This window comes from Miniopterus schreibersii (assembly GCF_964146895.1).
Source record: "Miniopterus schreibersii genome assembly, chromosome: 4".
Taxonomy (NCBI): Eukaryota; Metazoa; Chordata; class Mammalia; order Chiroptera; family Miniopteridae; genus Miniopterus; species Miniopterus schreibersii.
The window spans coordinates 89,125,265-89,141,726 of NC_138105.1; the positions used below are offsets into that span (position 1 = coordinate 89,125,265).

At 44.9% G+C, this 16,462-nt stretch overlaps 1 protein-coding gene across 1 annotated transcript in view; it reads right to left on the bottom strand.

The window, feature by feature from the left end:
• Positions 1-16,462, bottom strand: part of ATP10B (ATPase phospholipid transporting 10B (putative)) — a 216,370-nt gene that overhangs the window by 67,397 nt on the left and 132,511 nt on the right. Inside the window, exon 5 of the mRNA XM_081135492.1 lies at positions 8,031-8,235. Within this exon, the coding sequence (XP_080991618.1) occupies positions 8,031-8,235 (205 nt within the window). The remainder of the gene's footprint in view (positions 1-8,030; positions 8,236-16,462) is intronic.

Sequence of the window (16,462 nt, forward strand, 5' to 3'; positions counted from 1 at the left end):
ATCTTATTTGATCTTCCCAACTCTCCTGTGACATGTTCAGGACAGGTCATCCCATTTTATTGGAGAGAAAACAGAACTCGGATTACACTAAGTAATTTGCCCAAGGGCGCACCGCTCATGAGCACACAGGTTTGTCTGATTCTGAAAGGTGCACTGTTCTTTGCTCGATGTAGCCATTTAATGCTGTTCGCCCACACAGCAAACCCTCTGGGCTCTTTTCATGATTTCTTTGCAAGTTTTCCATATTGACAATTCTCTTAAATTTTCATAGCCAAGCTCGAGTTACACCTCTTAAGGACCCATCTGTCCATCACAGACCGCTGCAATCTCTCCTTCCTTTGAACCTAGACAATTCTTAAAAATCTATATTTTGAACTTGTCTTAGACTTTTAAGTGTCAAGTACCAAGCTGTTTCTATAAGCCACTCAGTAGATTAAGCATTGCAACGGGTCCACAAATTCCCAAATGCCATCTGTAGGCAGAGTAAAAATAAGTTTCACATATATGCAGTTTTTCAATTTCTATAGGAATTCTTGAAATCAATAAATTACAAATCCATTTAAAAAAGTCATCAAATTCCTGGTAACTTTCGTATTATTTTCTAAAATAATGGACTGTGAAAGGACAACTACTTTCAGGGAGGAGAGCTTTGGGGGGGGGGGAGGGTTAGGGTTATCAAATTATATTTTGTAGTCACAAGGGTCTTTATATTAAAAAAAATGGACCCATAGTCCTAGGGTCTTAGAGGACAGGAAGTATACCTTAGACGACTTTGAAAGCCCTCCATGGCCATTAGGAAATATTCAAGAATGATGTTAAATGAAAAAAGAGAAATCAGCTCAACTCTTTCCTTAAACACAGATGCCTTTACTTGTGGAGTTTTTACTATGAGCCTGGGAAGGTTGTGAAAAAGAAGGGCTGAACCAGGGATCACCAAGCCTCTGTGCAGCTCTGAGAGTCTGTTTCCCGCACAACCCTCAGGCTCAAACTACCCCCACCGCCCCACAGAGGGCTTAGGATGGCCAGTCGGCAGCGGTAACTCGTCTGCAGAGCGGCCCCCTGGACTCTTCAGGAACCACAGGTTACAGGTACACAATCTCCATCAACCCTGCCGCTGTGCAGAGTTGCCAGAATACTATTTAAGTTTTGCTTTTTTTTAAAAGCATACTCGTTTGGATAAATTGCAGAAGCAAATGTTCTTCACGCCCCAGCTGCTGAGCCAGGTGAGGAGGTTTCCTTCCTGGCAAACAAATTAACCTGCTGATTTCTGAGAATCCTATCTGAAAACGAATGGCAGTTACCAGCACTTGACAACCTTCCTGCTCCCAGGTGGGGTAGGAGTTCTTTTCAAGATCAGCCACAGTCGGGGGACTGGAAGTTACTGTCCCCTCTGATATGGGGGAGGAAATGGTCTGCACATTCAGCCACTCTGGGTCCCTGCCTGCTGGGTGGCTCCACAAAAGCACACGGATGGGCCTAGAGGGCTGTGGGAGGAAGGCTGTGTCTTACAGTCTGCCTTCTGTTTTCTTAAGTGGACAAATATTGATCAAATTTAATCTTGAATTTTTTTTTTTTTTAAGTGGAGATAAAATTATATTAGTTTTAGGTGTCAACAGAAGACTTCTGAGGCCATGGTGAAAGAACTCGGGAGTCAATTTGAAGAAGTCCCCACTGAGTAAAGATGGGATGGATGGTCGATAAAGATAACCACTGCACACATTTGACATCCACCAATATGTTTAAATCCACAAGTTCATTGCATAATAAAAAGAAAAACTCATCCGTCACCTCTGGAGGATGCTAGGGAGTCAACTCATGTAACATTGACATAAACATGCACAGACACAAATCTAACAGGAGTCTGATTTAGGCACCAGATCTAACTACAAATGTTAGAAATAACGTCATACGGGGAAACGTGTTAAACGGCACCACAGGGAGACCACGCAATCAGCAAAATCAAGACTGCAGGAGAGTTTACAGGAAAACAACCTGGTTTACTCAGCAACAAAAACTCAACAGGCAAAGAAAAAAAAAAAAAGAGAGGAGAGCAGAGTAAGCAACCTATAGAGTAAAAGAGATTTAAGAAACTAATCTCAATATTTGGCCTTCTTTGAATCCTGTTTCAGACAAATTAAAAATATTCAACACTGACTTGAAAGTTGATATCTAGGAATTATTGCTAATATTTTAGACATGACCATGATATAACGGTCTATTTTAAAAATCCTATCCTTAAGAGATAGATATTGAAATATTTACAATGGAAATGTGATATAGATGGAAGATTTGCTTCAAAATAATTTGCAGAGAGAAGAGGGTGGAGATAGAGATAAAACAGGATTGATCACGAGTTGATTATTGAAATGAGGTGGCGGGTACATAAAAAATTTATAGTATCCTGTCTACTTTTGTATATACTTAAAATTTCCCATAATGAAAAGTAAAAAGAAAAAAAGAGATAAAAAGAGAAGTCTGCCTGATTAAATTCTGAGTTCAGTCAGTTGCTGTTACGTTGCTTAACTCCTCTTGCCTTTTGCGAAACGGGGATGCTGTGAGGAGTGGAAAGAGATAACAGGTACACAGCGCTTAGAAGAACTGTCCATGCCTATTTTATGTGCTCAGTCAAGCTACCTATTGAGATTACTTGTTATTATTATATATTACAATGTAGATCCTATATTAAAAGAGCCCTAAACGGCATGATTTTGGCTCAACATGTAAGCCGTGGTCAGCAGGTAGAAAGACTAAGTATTATTCTTAAGAGAAATTTGGAACAGCTTGTTAGGGACAGGAAAGAGGATTCCTTATTGGCTCTCAGGGCAGGCGAGGTTGAGGTGACAGGTGTTACCTTTTGAGGCGGGTCATCACTGGACTGGGATGGCGATAAATGACTCCCTATCCCACCTCCAATCTGTCAGCAAAAGGCTGCCCTGCCTAAATAGTATGTTCGAGTCAGCACAGACTTTCCCTGTAGAAGGTCCAGGCTGTAACGGCTGTTCACAACTGAGAAAATGGCTTAAAAACACTAACCGTCAGTGGAATCCAAGCTAATTAAAAGGGAGAGCCAATTAAGAATCTTTAACCCGGGCAATAAACAGGTAAGCACAATTATTACAATAATCAATGATGCCCGAGGCCCGTGCTTCCAAACTTTAACGTGCACATAAATCACATGGGGATCTTGTTAAGCTGCAGACTTGGGCTCTGTCTGGGGTAGGACGTGAGACTCCACATTTATCACAAACTCTCAAGTGATGTTGCAGAGGCCAGTCCATGCCTCCCTTGGTGTCGCAAGTTCTCGGTTGGCACCAGGAAATGATCTGGCAAACGTTTCCATAGAACTTAGGCTCCAGTGATTTGGATAAAAGGTAAAAACTGCTAAAGAGGAAAACCACAGGTTGAAAATGAAGTCATTTGTGCCAAAGCCCATGATACCAAACCTAGATTTCATACCTGACCTAATTGCTCTTTCAGCCTCTCCCACTAATGCAACCTTAATCAACCAGTACAAAATTTTCTGGTCAACATCAGTGAGGTAATCTGCTATGTTGGGCTCTCTCCATCCCACCCCTCCCACCCCCCACCTCCTGCCCCATAAAAAGAAGAGGCAATCGGCACAGTAAAAACCCCTCACCATTCCTTCCCCTCCAATAGATGCCCTCGTCTAAAAAGAATCCTTTCTTTTCTTTCGTTCATAGCTCCCTTGCCAACCTTTCTTCCTATAAAAATTTTCCACATTTTACAGCCCCTCAGAGCACATTCCAGTTGCTAGATGGGATTCTGCCTGATTCATGAGTCACTTAATAAAGTCAATTACATCTTCGAATCTACTCAGTTGAATTTTGTTCTTTAACACCAGGAATGTGTTTGATGTGAAATCCTAACGGGAAGGATTCATTTCTGATTCTTTGGTTTGGTAACTGCCCGGTTTCCCCAAATGAAGGGCACACGCTCATTTCCAGATGTTAAATGCCTAGTGCATGTCTTGGAAATATTTTTAAAGAAGAGGTTTCGGGTATCAGAATGTCACCAGAGAGAAAACTGCACAACTTAATTCTCTAAGGCTGTCCTCTTAGCATCATCCTGATTTTGAATTCCTTCCCTTTCTGCCCTTTACCCAGCAATGGGATGTGGAAATAAATATTTCATGAACAAAGTCAATAATTTTGTGAATTCAAAGACGGCCCATCACAATAAAACTTCCAACTGAAAAAAAAAAAAATTGGCTTGGTCCAAGTTGAATTCTGAGAAGAGGGTTTTGAAAGCAACGCTTTGGCAACCTTGAGAATGACCTGCTGTATCATAGGAAGAAGACCCCTTTGAGAAACTCTTTCATGTACAATTTCACTTGAATCTAGACAGGAAAGGGAAGAATGAACTGCCTCAGCCCTGAGGGTTGTCAACCTCTCTGTCACTCCTCCTCTGTTGTGACCATGGGTGTTCCACAGTCAAGCTTAACATTTTCCCCAAATTTCCACAGGAATGCTAAAAACGATTGTGCTGAAAGTTGGTTCTGAGGTTGAGTTTGGAAAGGTCAGAGTGGGAGAGTTGAACCAGCTTCTTGACTCCAAGTCTTCTTGGAGACCTTAGCGTGTTGCTATGTATCCGAACGTCCAAGAGGAGTCCACAGGACACCGTCTTCCTATTTAGATCTGACCGTGAACCTTGTTTCTCAAGAACTCTCCTGAGATAAGGGTTTGGCAGACTCCGTCTTGAGAAATACCGGCTTAGGGGAGCTGGGACAAAGTTCATCTTACTGACTTTGAATGAACAGAATGCAGTAGCCTCTCATCATCTGTGAGACAGTGAAAATGGGTGTGGGGTGAGAGGTTTCCAGGAACCTCTGTGGTCAGCAAAAACCCTTCTGGCAAGGCGAAAGCCTCATGGACAGTAAGGGTTTAGAGGGAAAACAAGCTAAGAACAGCCACCGACACTTATTATTTAAGATATTAAGTTTGTAAACAAACAGTATTGGTAGGTGTTCAAAATCTTCTCTGAGTTGGTGAAATTGCCTTTTCTGTACCTCAGCGTTTTCATCTGTAAAATGGGGATGGTAATGTCCACCTCACACGGCGGCTGCAAGGACTAAAAGAGACAATGCGTGGAGAAGGTGGAGAAGCAGCAGCACAGGCCAGGAGCGCAAAGGTGGGAGTTTCGTTCTCATTGCTGTTCAGGCTTTTTTTTGGAAGTACTTGAGGTGGCACTTGAGGTGGCGGTAGGTTCACGTCAAGATAATCTGGGAAAGCATTTTAAAAATATGCATGTCCAGACCCAGGGCATGAGCATTAAAAAAATAATAAATACATGAAAGGTAATCGGGGGGCAAATCCCTAAATTGTAATCTCATTTCTTTTATAGCGGCCCTATAATATGTTTCTTGGAATAAAGAGTTTCTATGGTCAAATGCTTAGAAATGCTACACACCAGTAGCTGTCCCTTCACTTCCTTGGCCTTTTTGAAGTACCTGAGAAGTCCTGCAGCGCCCAATATTTGCAAACTCGTAACCTATTGTCTTCTGATTTTATCTGACTGCAGCATGCATTTTTCTTGCACCTCTCATCAATGTCTTTGTCCAACACATTTGAGAAATACTATAGTCTAGAGTTAGCCAAAGAGAATTCTGTTCATATTCAGAAACCTTTTTGCACTAAAGATATAAGGGAGAAAGCAAGGTAGTTAAGAGCAGCCAAACTCCTGTTCCCGAGGGAGCTATGCCTGCTTTTATTCTTCCGGTCACTTACTACTTACGCGTAGAAAATTACTGAAAATGACAAATGTGTACTTTCAGATAAGCATCTCTGTGTAATCTCGAGGTGACAGTCAAAGGGCGAGGGAGAGGAGCTACGGAAACCTGAAGAGCTGAGGCTCTGGACAAACCTGGTTTTGAAATCCTGGCTCCAACACTTCCCGGCTCAGTGGCCTTGGGCAACTTGCTTAAGCTTCTCTGCCTCAGTCTCCGCATGAGAAATAACAGCACCCATCTCATGGGGTAATCATGCAAACCCTCAGTAAGGGCTTGGTAAAAGCTTTATTATTACTCCTATTACTAGCTAGAAATGGAAAAAGTACACTTGAGCAAAGTCGGGGGGGGGGGGGAGATTCAAGACTTGAAACAGAAGAGAGAACTCTGAAAAACTTTAAGCTCAGATAAATCTTCCTCCCTCCACAAATGAGTTTACCCCTCTTTGCAAGTCAGTGCACCAGGCGCCCTGTGAGGACGGCGGGTTCGAGTTAGAGCGATGTTGTTAAATTGGCTGGTCTTCAGCGCTGGCGTGCGAGTGACCCTTCCAGCTGCCCCTTCCCTCTAGTCAAATCCCAAACGATCCGACTAATTAATATACAAGAAACGGCTTGGGAGCTGCTGCCGAAGACAGAAAACAACGGACTGTTGAAACTCCACACCAATGGAACAACTACCCAAGAGGGAGTAAAAAGGACTCTGGGTTGAGATGGGGATGCCAGGGTGGGGAGGCTGCGGGGGAGACATGTAAGCAGATGCAAGTTCCACTGCTCCCAAAACTTTAAAAAAAGAAAAAATACAATAGAAATTCTCAGAATGTTTTGCATGTGGCTCAAGTGAGGCGTCCGTTTTACACACTCAAACACATATTCACACGTGCATGCGTGTGTGTGCATGTGCATGCGTGTGTGTGCGCATGTGTGCGTGCATGTGCATGTGTGTGTGATGGCCATGGTGGGTTCCATTCCCAGGGTAGGAACTGCACCCGAGGCAGCAGTGAAAGGCCATTCACTGTGTGTCTGCTTTGCACCAAGCCCGTATTTTCTTTCCCCTCCGTATCTCATTTGCCTCTCACAGCAAAACTAGGAGACAGCTACCCTCATTCCCACTGTCAGGAGGAGAGAACGGGCTTCTGAGGATGGGGTGAAGCCTACAAAAGGGGCGTCTGGCACTTTGGGAGAGGTGGACTGAGGCTTGGTGAACGGCCTCTCGGGAGGTTTCGCTAGAGGCGACTGAACCAGCGGGCATCTCCCAGGAGGGGAGCACCTGCCCTCTTTCTGCTAAATCCCGACTCATCCAGTGTCTCCCCAGCCACAGCGGCGGAGTGAAGAGAACTGATGGAGTTTAATGTTTTTCCACGGGCCGAGGAAGGGACCAGATTGGAAATCAACTCTTTCAAGGGAAATTTTAATTGGAAATTAGAATATTACACCCAGTTTCAATTGGTCAGCACTTATCGCCTATGATCACCATTGACACTTACTGCCAACTACCTACTGGTCTCTTACTCTGTGCCTGTATCTATCTTCGTGTTAAGTAATTCACGTACATATCATTTAGTCTTTAGAACTATCCTGTGGAGAGTGTACTGCTTTTGTACCCATTTTCCAGATGAGGGAATGAAGGCGGGCGCGAGAGAGCAATACCTTGCCTAAGGGGAGACAGCTAATATAAACGGCGAGGTTGGGGTTAGAGTCCAGCTATGGGCTCTTAACCACCAAACAACAATGACTTCTCCGTGGTGTCCCATGTAAGTGTGGGGATTAAACAAAAGTGTCAATGATTGCCCCCTGTCCTCAGAGAGGTTTCAGGACTACTGAGAAGGTAAATACACACAAATGGAAACAGTTGATAATACCTAACTGGAGTTCATGCTGGGTCAAAGGGATATTAGAGAAGATTCATGGAGGGAGGGATTGCTGGAGTTGAGCTGGGCAGGATGAGCAGGGAGTAGATAAACACAGGAAAGTGGGTTGGTCCCAAGGGTAACTGAACAGACATCAGACTCCTGGGTTTAGAGCAGAGAGCATTGTTTCATTGATGAACAGAGTGGGTCCCCATTTAGCAACCCTGAGACCTTCAGCAAGTTATTGAACTTGCCTACCCTCGGTTTCCCCATCTGTGATAAGGGGATATAATACCCATTTCAGAGGGCTGCCGGGAAGATGGTACCCAAGTGCTTGGAAAAGGTGGCAGCCACTGCTTCCCCCCCCCGATTATGTGCCATTGGACTTGGGTCGCCTCTTCCCTTTAACCTGGCCCTTGGCGATGCTAGAAGGAGCCCTACCTGCTGAGAGAAGCCCTTCACCACACGCCTTTGCTTGAGGTTTGTCTCTCCATCCAAGTTGGCAGTTTCCAGGTGGCAGATCCCGCTGGGGTCCGAGGAAAAGAGGAGGAGTATGTCAGCCGGGATGATCTCGTTGCATCGCATCTGGATGAAGTCTCCCACACGCACGTCCTTCCAGCGCTTCTGCACGTAGCTCTGCTCCTTTCTTGGGTGGGAGAAACACAGGGGTCAGAGTGAGCCCTGAGGTTCCCCAGGACATTGATGAGTGAATGGAGGAAGTCCTACCCGCACTGAAACATCTCCCAGCCAGCCTGCCACCAGACTGCTCTGTATTTGACCTTGCCCCAAATGGCCACCACCAGAATCTCTCTAGAAAAGCTAAGCACGATCTAGAGAATCCCACCAGTATAAGATCCCTCTTCCCATCCAATTTATCAAGCTCAGATAATAACAGGGCAGCAAGAATGGCAAATTTAGCACTTCTACTGTGCCAAATACTGGTGTTAATTACTGCTTCACTTGCTTGTATAATAACCCACTGGAGTAGAGTCTATTGTACCCATTGCACAGATGAGGAACTTGAGGGTCCAAGAAAAATTTCCCAAGTTCTTACGAAAACAGAGCTGGAACCTGAGCCTGGGTCCGACTTGACACCAAATCCCACAGTTTTTACTGCTTGGATAGCTCACCACCTTGAACACATGCCCCCCTCTCCCCTCAGGTGTTAGGGCAGCCTCAGCTTGTCCACCGCCAGCAAAAGGACGCGTGTGCTACTACCCAAGGCAATGGGTTCCTCCTCAAGGAGCTCTCATTTTGGAAAGTCTCCCTTCTGCTTAGCCAAACATGGAACTAGTTCTGCTCTCCCAGGCAACCGGATCCATCCCGTCTTCTACCATTTTAAAAATAATTTAAGGCATTCATCAGGTGTCCCATGAAGCCGTTTGGACATGTCGAGTCGAATTTAACTTTCCAAGTGCCCTCAATTTTTCTTTCCAGACCTGCCCTGAAGGTGTGGGCTCTTCTGTCTCAGGCTGGGTTTAGAAATGTCTCTCTTTAAATGTGGGAGTTGGAAACAAACTGATATTCCACATGGGGGTCTTTTTTAACTGAGCCCAGCTGGCTTGTAGCTGGAGGCCTCTGAGCCCGGCCAGGCCTGGAGAGGCAGGCTCTCCTTTGCTGTTTTTCTCTGCTGATGAGCCCCTCTGGGCATGTTATTGCTTCAGTTTCTACTGGAATCTGGGCTGCCCTGGGCATGATGAACCCACTCTTCCAGAGAAAGTGGCATGGCTGGAATTTCCCATTTCTCCTTTGACTTCACCAATGTCCCTGAGGAAGATAAGCGGTTGGATGTCTACTTCCTTTCTTTGGGGGCTCCTGGAGAATCCCAAGCAAGCCTTCCTGGGACCCCACGTTCTTTGCTATGCAAGACCCTCCCAGAGGACTCTCTCAGTCCCCTGAAATGAATGGGCTTCCCTTTGGAAAGCCAAGGGAGGTCTCATTAGAGTCTATAAAGCAATGAGGGTCCTCAGAACTGGGGAGCAGCCTTTCAAGTTTCCAGACCCACAGCGTTCTGCAAAGGGCCCGTGGTCCCGGAGAGCTCAGTGCTCTGGTTAAATCCATCCATGGGCAACGTCGTCCCATTGGCTACCGAGAGACCACTTCCCAGGAGTGGGGCGATGCACCTGTGGTAGAATTTTAATAATAATTCCTCTTTTCATGGGAAAGCATGTCACAGGGTTTTAATCAATTTCAGTCCATCAGCTTCTTTTATGCTTCCTCTGTGCCCCATGTCCCTTCCCCCCCCCCCCCATAAAGAATAGGGACAGTCACCTCACATTTGTTTCTCAGTGTCCTTCCAGAAACACGTGTATCTGTTTACTGATGTGTTTAGGGTGGATACTCCTCTATTGGGAGTGTCATTGTTGCTGTCAAATAATTCATTCAGAAAGGATTCAGGGAAAGATTTGTCTTTCTTTAGAGCAGCCCTGGGAACACCTGTTAACTGTCCAAATACAAGACTGCTTAAAGGAACAGGAGTGGGTTCATGGGGTAACGAGTGACGGCTTTCTCTGTTGCTTTTTTTCCCTTTCTGAGAGCGTGCTTTAAGAAAGGATTCTAAAATATTGAGAGCAAAATTCCTCCAAGAAACAAAGACGTATCATTCGACTTGTCTCTCTTCTTCCCCACCTTCCCTCTTCCATGTGCTCTATCGGATAAGGCCTTTGGGGGTGGGTGGGTACCAGTTAATTGCTATAACCTCAGCATCCCGCCTAGTAGCTGAGGTTGGATTTAATGAGAACACTGACTCTGAGCAATCCTCTGATGGCCAGCCAGCTCTTTCAGAGCGCACTGGGGCCGGTTTGCAAACGCCAGCCAGGAGCACGGCCTACATGGGCTTAGCAAAGGCAAGGCCAACGCGCCTCAACTGATGAACACCGGATCTCAGTGTCCCCCCTTCTTACGGGGGCTGCGCTGCTTATTATGGGCTGTGGGTTACCAAGGTGACGGGAGACGGAAGGTTATGGAGCTGAGCTTACGGTACACGTTTTTATGAATAGTCACTTCTGTGAGTTGGGCTGGAGGGCTGTCTCATCAATTGCCATCGTGATGACAGGTATCACACGTCCCGGGAGCCGCTCAAGAAGCTGAAAGTCAGACCAGTCTCTGCCTTCTTTCTACGATTCCTTGGATCCCAGGGAGGTCACTGCGATACTGGTAACATTCGCCTCTGTCCTTCCTTTAGACGTGATCCTCTCTTCCTCAGGATGGCACGTGGTGGCAAAGAAACCTTCTCAGTCCTGCTGCAGGCTTACCTCCCCACGCTGGGGCTGCCCATCTCCGGGCTGTGCTTCTCGGGCAGAGACACACATGCCTTCAGGCACACAACCTGTTGTGTGTGTCTGGGAGTAATGAAGATATGAAACCAGCATGATTTTGGGGTGTTAGTTCCTAAAAAAGATTTTGTGTGTGTGTGTGTGTGTGTGTGACATGATTTAGTAATTTAGCTGGCACATAATTTAAATAATTATATTTATATTAACCCAAATATAGTTATGTTATAAAATCAGAGTTAAATTTTGTAGAACTTTTAGAGATAAAAAAAGAGACATCAGGGACATTGCCTTCTTGCACTGGGCCACTCTGTGCTGGTCTCCTGATCCCCTGGGTCTCCCTCTCTCTCTTCAGCTGTCAGGAGCACAGCTGTGGAAAAGGCAAGGATGCACAGCCCGCCCAAGGGGATCCAGCCAGAGGAGGTGACGAGCGGCTGAATCCAGCTGACACGAAAGAGCGGCGTGCCCCTGCATCGAGTGACAGTGAGACGAGGCCAGCTGCTGGCTGGCAGCCACCTGAGGAAGCCATTCCCTTGGTAATCCAGCCTGTTCGGAACAGCTGACCCAGGTGGACACGTCCACACACTCCTGATCCCCTCCCTGCTCAGTGAGTCCACACCTGGGAACCGACTGCTATTTTAATTTCATGGAATGTTCACTGATGTTTAAAAATAAGACACATCGACGTGGCTTGGGACGCAGACTCCATCTGGCAGATTCTGCCTCCAGGAGAAATTAAGTGGTGTTGTGTTAAACGGCTTTCTGAGAGGAGATAGGGCTTATTAAGAGGTAAATAAACAACAGCAAGAGAGATCTGTGACCAGCTGGATGCTGAGGGGAAGGAGGTAAAAAGGGGGTGGGAGAGGAGTGGGTGCTTAAGGCCTCATTTCTTAGTACATTGCTTTTATAAAAAGGGTTTCAAGGAACTGGAGTGGAGGGAACTTACCAGGAGGATTAGTTGTCGGTGGGACTTTTTACTCCACATAGGACGATGTGCTGACCTGGGCTGTCTTTCAGGAAGCTTGAATGTCAAGCCCAGAATGGTCAGTGTTGCCACCCCAGGGTGAAGGGGATGCCAGGGAGAGCGCAGCGGCAGGGTTAAGAGCAGGCTTGTATCCCAGCTTCACCACTGACTCTGTGTGACCTTGGGCAAGTTACTTAACCTCTCGGTGCCTCTGTTTTTTCAATGAAAGGTAATACATGCATTTGCCTCAGAAGGATCAGTGATGTGATGCAGGAAAAGTACTGAGCTCAGGGCTTTGCACTTAGTGCTCAATAAATGCGAGCTTCCTTTATGGTGAGGAGGAGGAGACTGGCCCTGAGTGTCCTGGCGAAGGCTAAGTACCACGAAGCCAGCGCGTTCTTCTTCATGCCCTTGGGACACCCATTTTATGCCAGTGATTATAGTTTATGGCTTGAGCCCAGGCACACAATGTGCAAACACAAGAAACTCTAAAATGCAAACCTCTTCTCCAAGCCCAGAAGAGAGGGACCCAAGCTCAGCAAATCCAAGACTTAGGGCTCTGGATGCTGGCTACTGGGACAAACTCCCAGAAAAGGGTACCCTTAAAATCAGGTTGCTCAGCAAGTTCTTTTGTGGATACTGACAAACAGATTCTAAAGTTTCTATAGAGAGGCAAAGGACCCAGGGTAGTCAACATGATATTGAGGAATAACAAAGTTGGAGGACTGACACTAGCTGACTTCAAGACTTACTGTAAAGCTACAGTGATCAAGACAGTGTGGTATTGGCAAAAGGACAGATAAGTAGATCAGTGGAATAGATAGCGAGCCAAGAAACAGACCCACATAAATATAGCCAACTGATCTTTGATAGACGAGCAAAGGCAATACAGTGGACCAAGATAATCTTTTCAAAGAATGGTGCTGGAACAACTGGACAGTCATATGCAAAAAATGCATCTAGACACGGACCTTACACCCTTCTCAAAAATTAACTCGGAATGGATCAAAGGCCTAAATGTAAAATGCAAACTATAAAATTCCTAGACATTAGCATAAGAAAAAAAACATGTAGGTGACCTTGGGTATGGTGGTGACTTTTTAGATACAACACCAAAGGCACAATCCACGAAAGAAATAATTGATAAGCTGAACTTCATTAGAACTAATAACTTCTACTCTGCAAAAGATAGCATCAAGAGAAGGAGAAAATAAGCCACAGACTGGGAGAAAATATGTGACTTGTAAAAGCACATAGTATACAAAGGACTATTAAAGCTCAACAATAAGAAAACAAACAACCCAATGAAAAATAGGTAAAAGATCTGAACAGACACATCACCAAAGAAGATATACAGATGACAAATAAGCATATGAAAGGATGTTCTACATCACATGTCGTCAGAGAAATGTAAATGAAAACAACAATGAGTTCTCACTACACACTTATTAGGAAGACCAAAATCCAGAACACTGACACCACCAAATGCTGGTGAGGCTGAGGGGCAACAGGAACTCTCACTCATTTCTGGTCTGAATGCAAAATGGTCCAGCTACTTCGGAAGACAGTTTGACAGTTTCTTATGAAATGGAACCTACTCGAACCACACAATTCAGCAACTGCACCCCTTGGCATTTACCCAGAGGAGTTGAAAACTCCTGGATGTTTATAGCAGCTTTATGTGTAATTGCCTAGACTTGGGAGCAACCAAGATGTCCACCAGTAGGTGAATGGATATATAAACTAGTACATCCAGACAATAGAATATTGTTCAGGGCTAAAAAGAAATGAGCTACCGTATCAAGCCACAAAAAGACATGGAAGAACCTTAAACGAATATTACTAAGTGAATTAAGACAATCTGAAAATGCTATACACTGTCTGATCCCAATTTAGGACATTCTGGAAAATGCAAGACTATAGAAACAGTTAAAAGATCAGTGATTACCAGAGGTTGAGGGGAGGGATTAAAAAAAAAAGAGGAACACAAAGGATTTTTAGGGCAGTGAGACTCAAGTAGATACGTGTCATTATACATTTGTCCTGACCCACAGAAGGCGTAACACCAGAGTGAGCTATAATGTAAACAGTGGGCTTTGATGACTATGATGTGTCAGCGCAGGTACATCCATTGTAACAAATGCACCACCCTGGCGGGGGATGTTGATAAATCTCTACCTTCCCTTCAATTTAACTGTGAACCTAAAACTGCTCTAAAAAAACAGACCCTTAATTTTGAAAATTTAGGGCTGACTCAGCTGGGCATGGCTCAGCAGTTGAGCATCAATCTAGGATCCAGGAGACTGTGGTTCGATTCCTGGGCAGGGCACAGGCCAGGGTTTCAGGCTCGATCCCCAGTAGGGGGCGTGCAGGAGGCAGCCCATCAATGACTCTCATCATTTATGTTTCTCTCTCTCTCTCCCTCTCCCTTCCTCTCTCTGAAATCAATAAAGATATATTAAAAAAAAAAAAATGCAGGGCTGGGGGAAATCTGATAGATGTCCAATTCAACCTCCCGTTGTTCAGGTGAAGAAACTAAGGCTAGGAGTGACCTGGACAAAGCCTGGGTTGGAACCTCTGTTCTTTCCATGCTCTAAGGCTTTGGGTGTCAATGGTGTACCTCCTGTTGCTCCGCTTCCTTACCTATGATGGTCCTGTTTCCTAATTGTCTCATGTGTCTTCTATTTCCAACCTTGTAAGAAGCTTGCTGAGAGCTGGGGTGACCCTGGGTCTTGCGGCTCTGTACTTACATGGGCCTTGTGTGGTGTTTAGTACACAGGGGACTGTTCAGTGTATATTAAGTATTGATCCCTTGTAGATTCTTCTTGAACTTGAGGCAGCAGAAGGAAAGCTTTGCTAACCTTTAGTCATTTTAACATCCAATCTATCTCTTCTTTTTATGGACTCATCAGTGGAGACTTCCAATAATGATAATATAATATGATATAATATAAATAATATGCACAATATGTAATATAAATAACATATAATATATAATTTAATCTAATATAATAAATATAATAAGCTTACATCTATATTGAGTGCCTGTAATGAAGCCAGCACTTAATCTATACGACCACTTAGCTATCTAATAACAAAAAAACTTTTGTTATTACCATTATCTCTATTTCATAGATGAAAAACTTAGACCCAGAAAGGTTATCTAACTTGTGTGAGGTCCCATAGGTGTGTCTACCAGGACATAGGAGTGACGGCTGTAAGGGCTTCGTGGCCCATTGTGGTCTCCTGGTTCTGTTGGGGAGGGAGGGAGGTACAAAGCAGTTGAAGCCTCAGAAGCTGGCGTCATAGACATCAAGGAGGCTGAGTTGAGGACAGAAGCCTCGCCTTTTGACACTGTGAGCTCATTAATGGCAAAAGAGAGGTCCGCAACCCTCACCGGCTGAAATACTAATCACGCCTGCTGACACAAGTGCAGAGCTTTGGTGACACCTGAATTCCTGCTTTATGACTCGTCTACTCATTGAGTTTCAGGGAAGACCTAATGCATCCTATCCTGAAATGACAATCGGAATTGGCCCCAATAGTTTATGGGCTTGTGTGAGCACAGGGTGAGGCAGTGGGAGGAGGGTGAACACTTGCAAAATTAATGCTTCCGAGAGGAGCCTAGGTTGCTGGCACTGAATGCAGAGCCAAGACTTGTGGGAGGGATGCAATGGTCTGCTGGTCTACGAACTCCAGCCAGGGGTGCTATTCACAGTCATGCTTCAAGTGACTGATGTTTCTTTGTTGTCTGCATTTTTTAGATTCTTCCCACAGGCCCATTTTCTATGTTATTACAGCTTGCAGTCCAGTTCGATGGTAAATAGTTTGTGTTTCCAAACCCCAGCCAATCAGTGGTTCTTTCTTTCTTACTCCCCTTGGGTCAAGCTCATGGTGACTTCTGGCTATCAAGGTTATAGAATCCTCCTTAGCAATGTTTTAGCTAACATTTTCTGAGTGCTACTGAATGCCAGGCATTTGCTAAGCATTTTACATGCATTCTCTCATTTAACATGTGCAATAACCCAGGATGTAATAGCTGCCCAAGTATGATATTCTAATGCACGCTCTCTGTTAGAAGTTGGGTTGAAAAGAGTGGCTTAGGCCCTGGGATAGATGAGACCACCTACATCCATCACCTGAATCTGAGTCTTGGTATGAGTGTGCTCAGGTGTGGTGTGGGAAGGGCAGGGGACTGGGGGTGGGGGGAAGATTCAGGCTCCAGAGGGATTTCTCGAATTCAGATTTTAAATTCGGCCCATAGAATAGATGAGAAATGAGAGAGCAGAGCACAGGTTTTTGCTTTTCAAACATTGTTACCCTCCCCACTGGTAAACGTGGCTCTGTGAATGTCCTTGATTTTTACTAATAAAGTATGCAATTCCCCCTTTGTGTGTGTGGGGAATGTAGCAAGAAAGAAGACGGCTCAGGCTGGGCCTGCCATTGATAAGATTAGAGTTGAAGTGCCTGGAATTAAAAAAAAATTACTTTGTGCTACTACTTATGGTGCAGGCCCTGAGTTAAATGGTTTATAAGGATTGTCTCATTCAATCAATGAAATAGGTGCTAGTATTGCCCCCATTTTACAGATGTTGTAATGGAGGCTCAAGTGACCAAGGAATTACGTACATCCACAC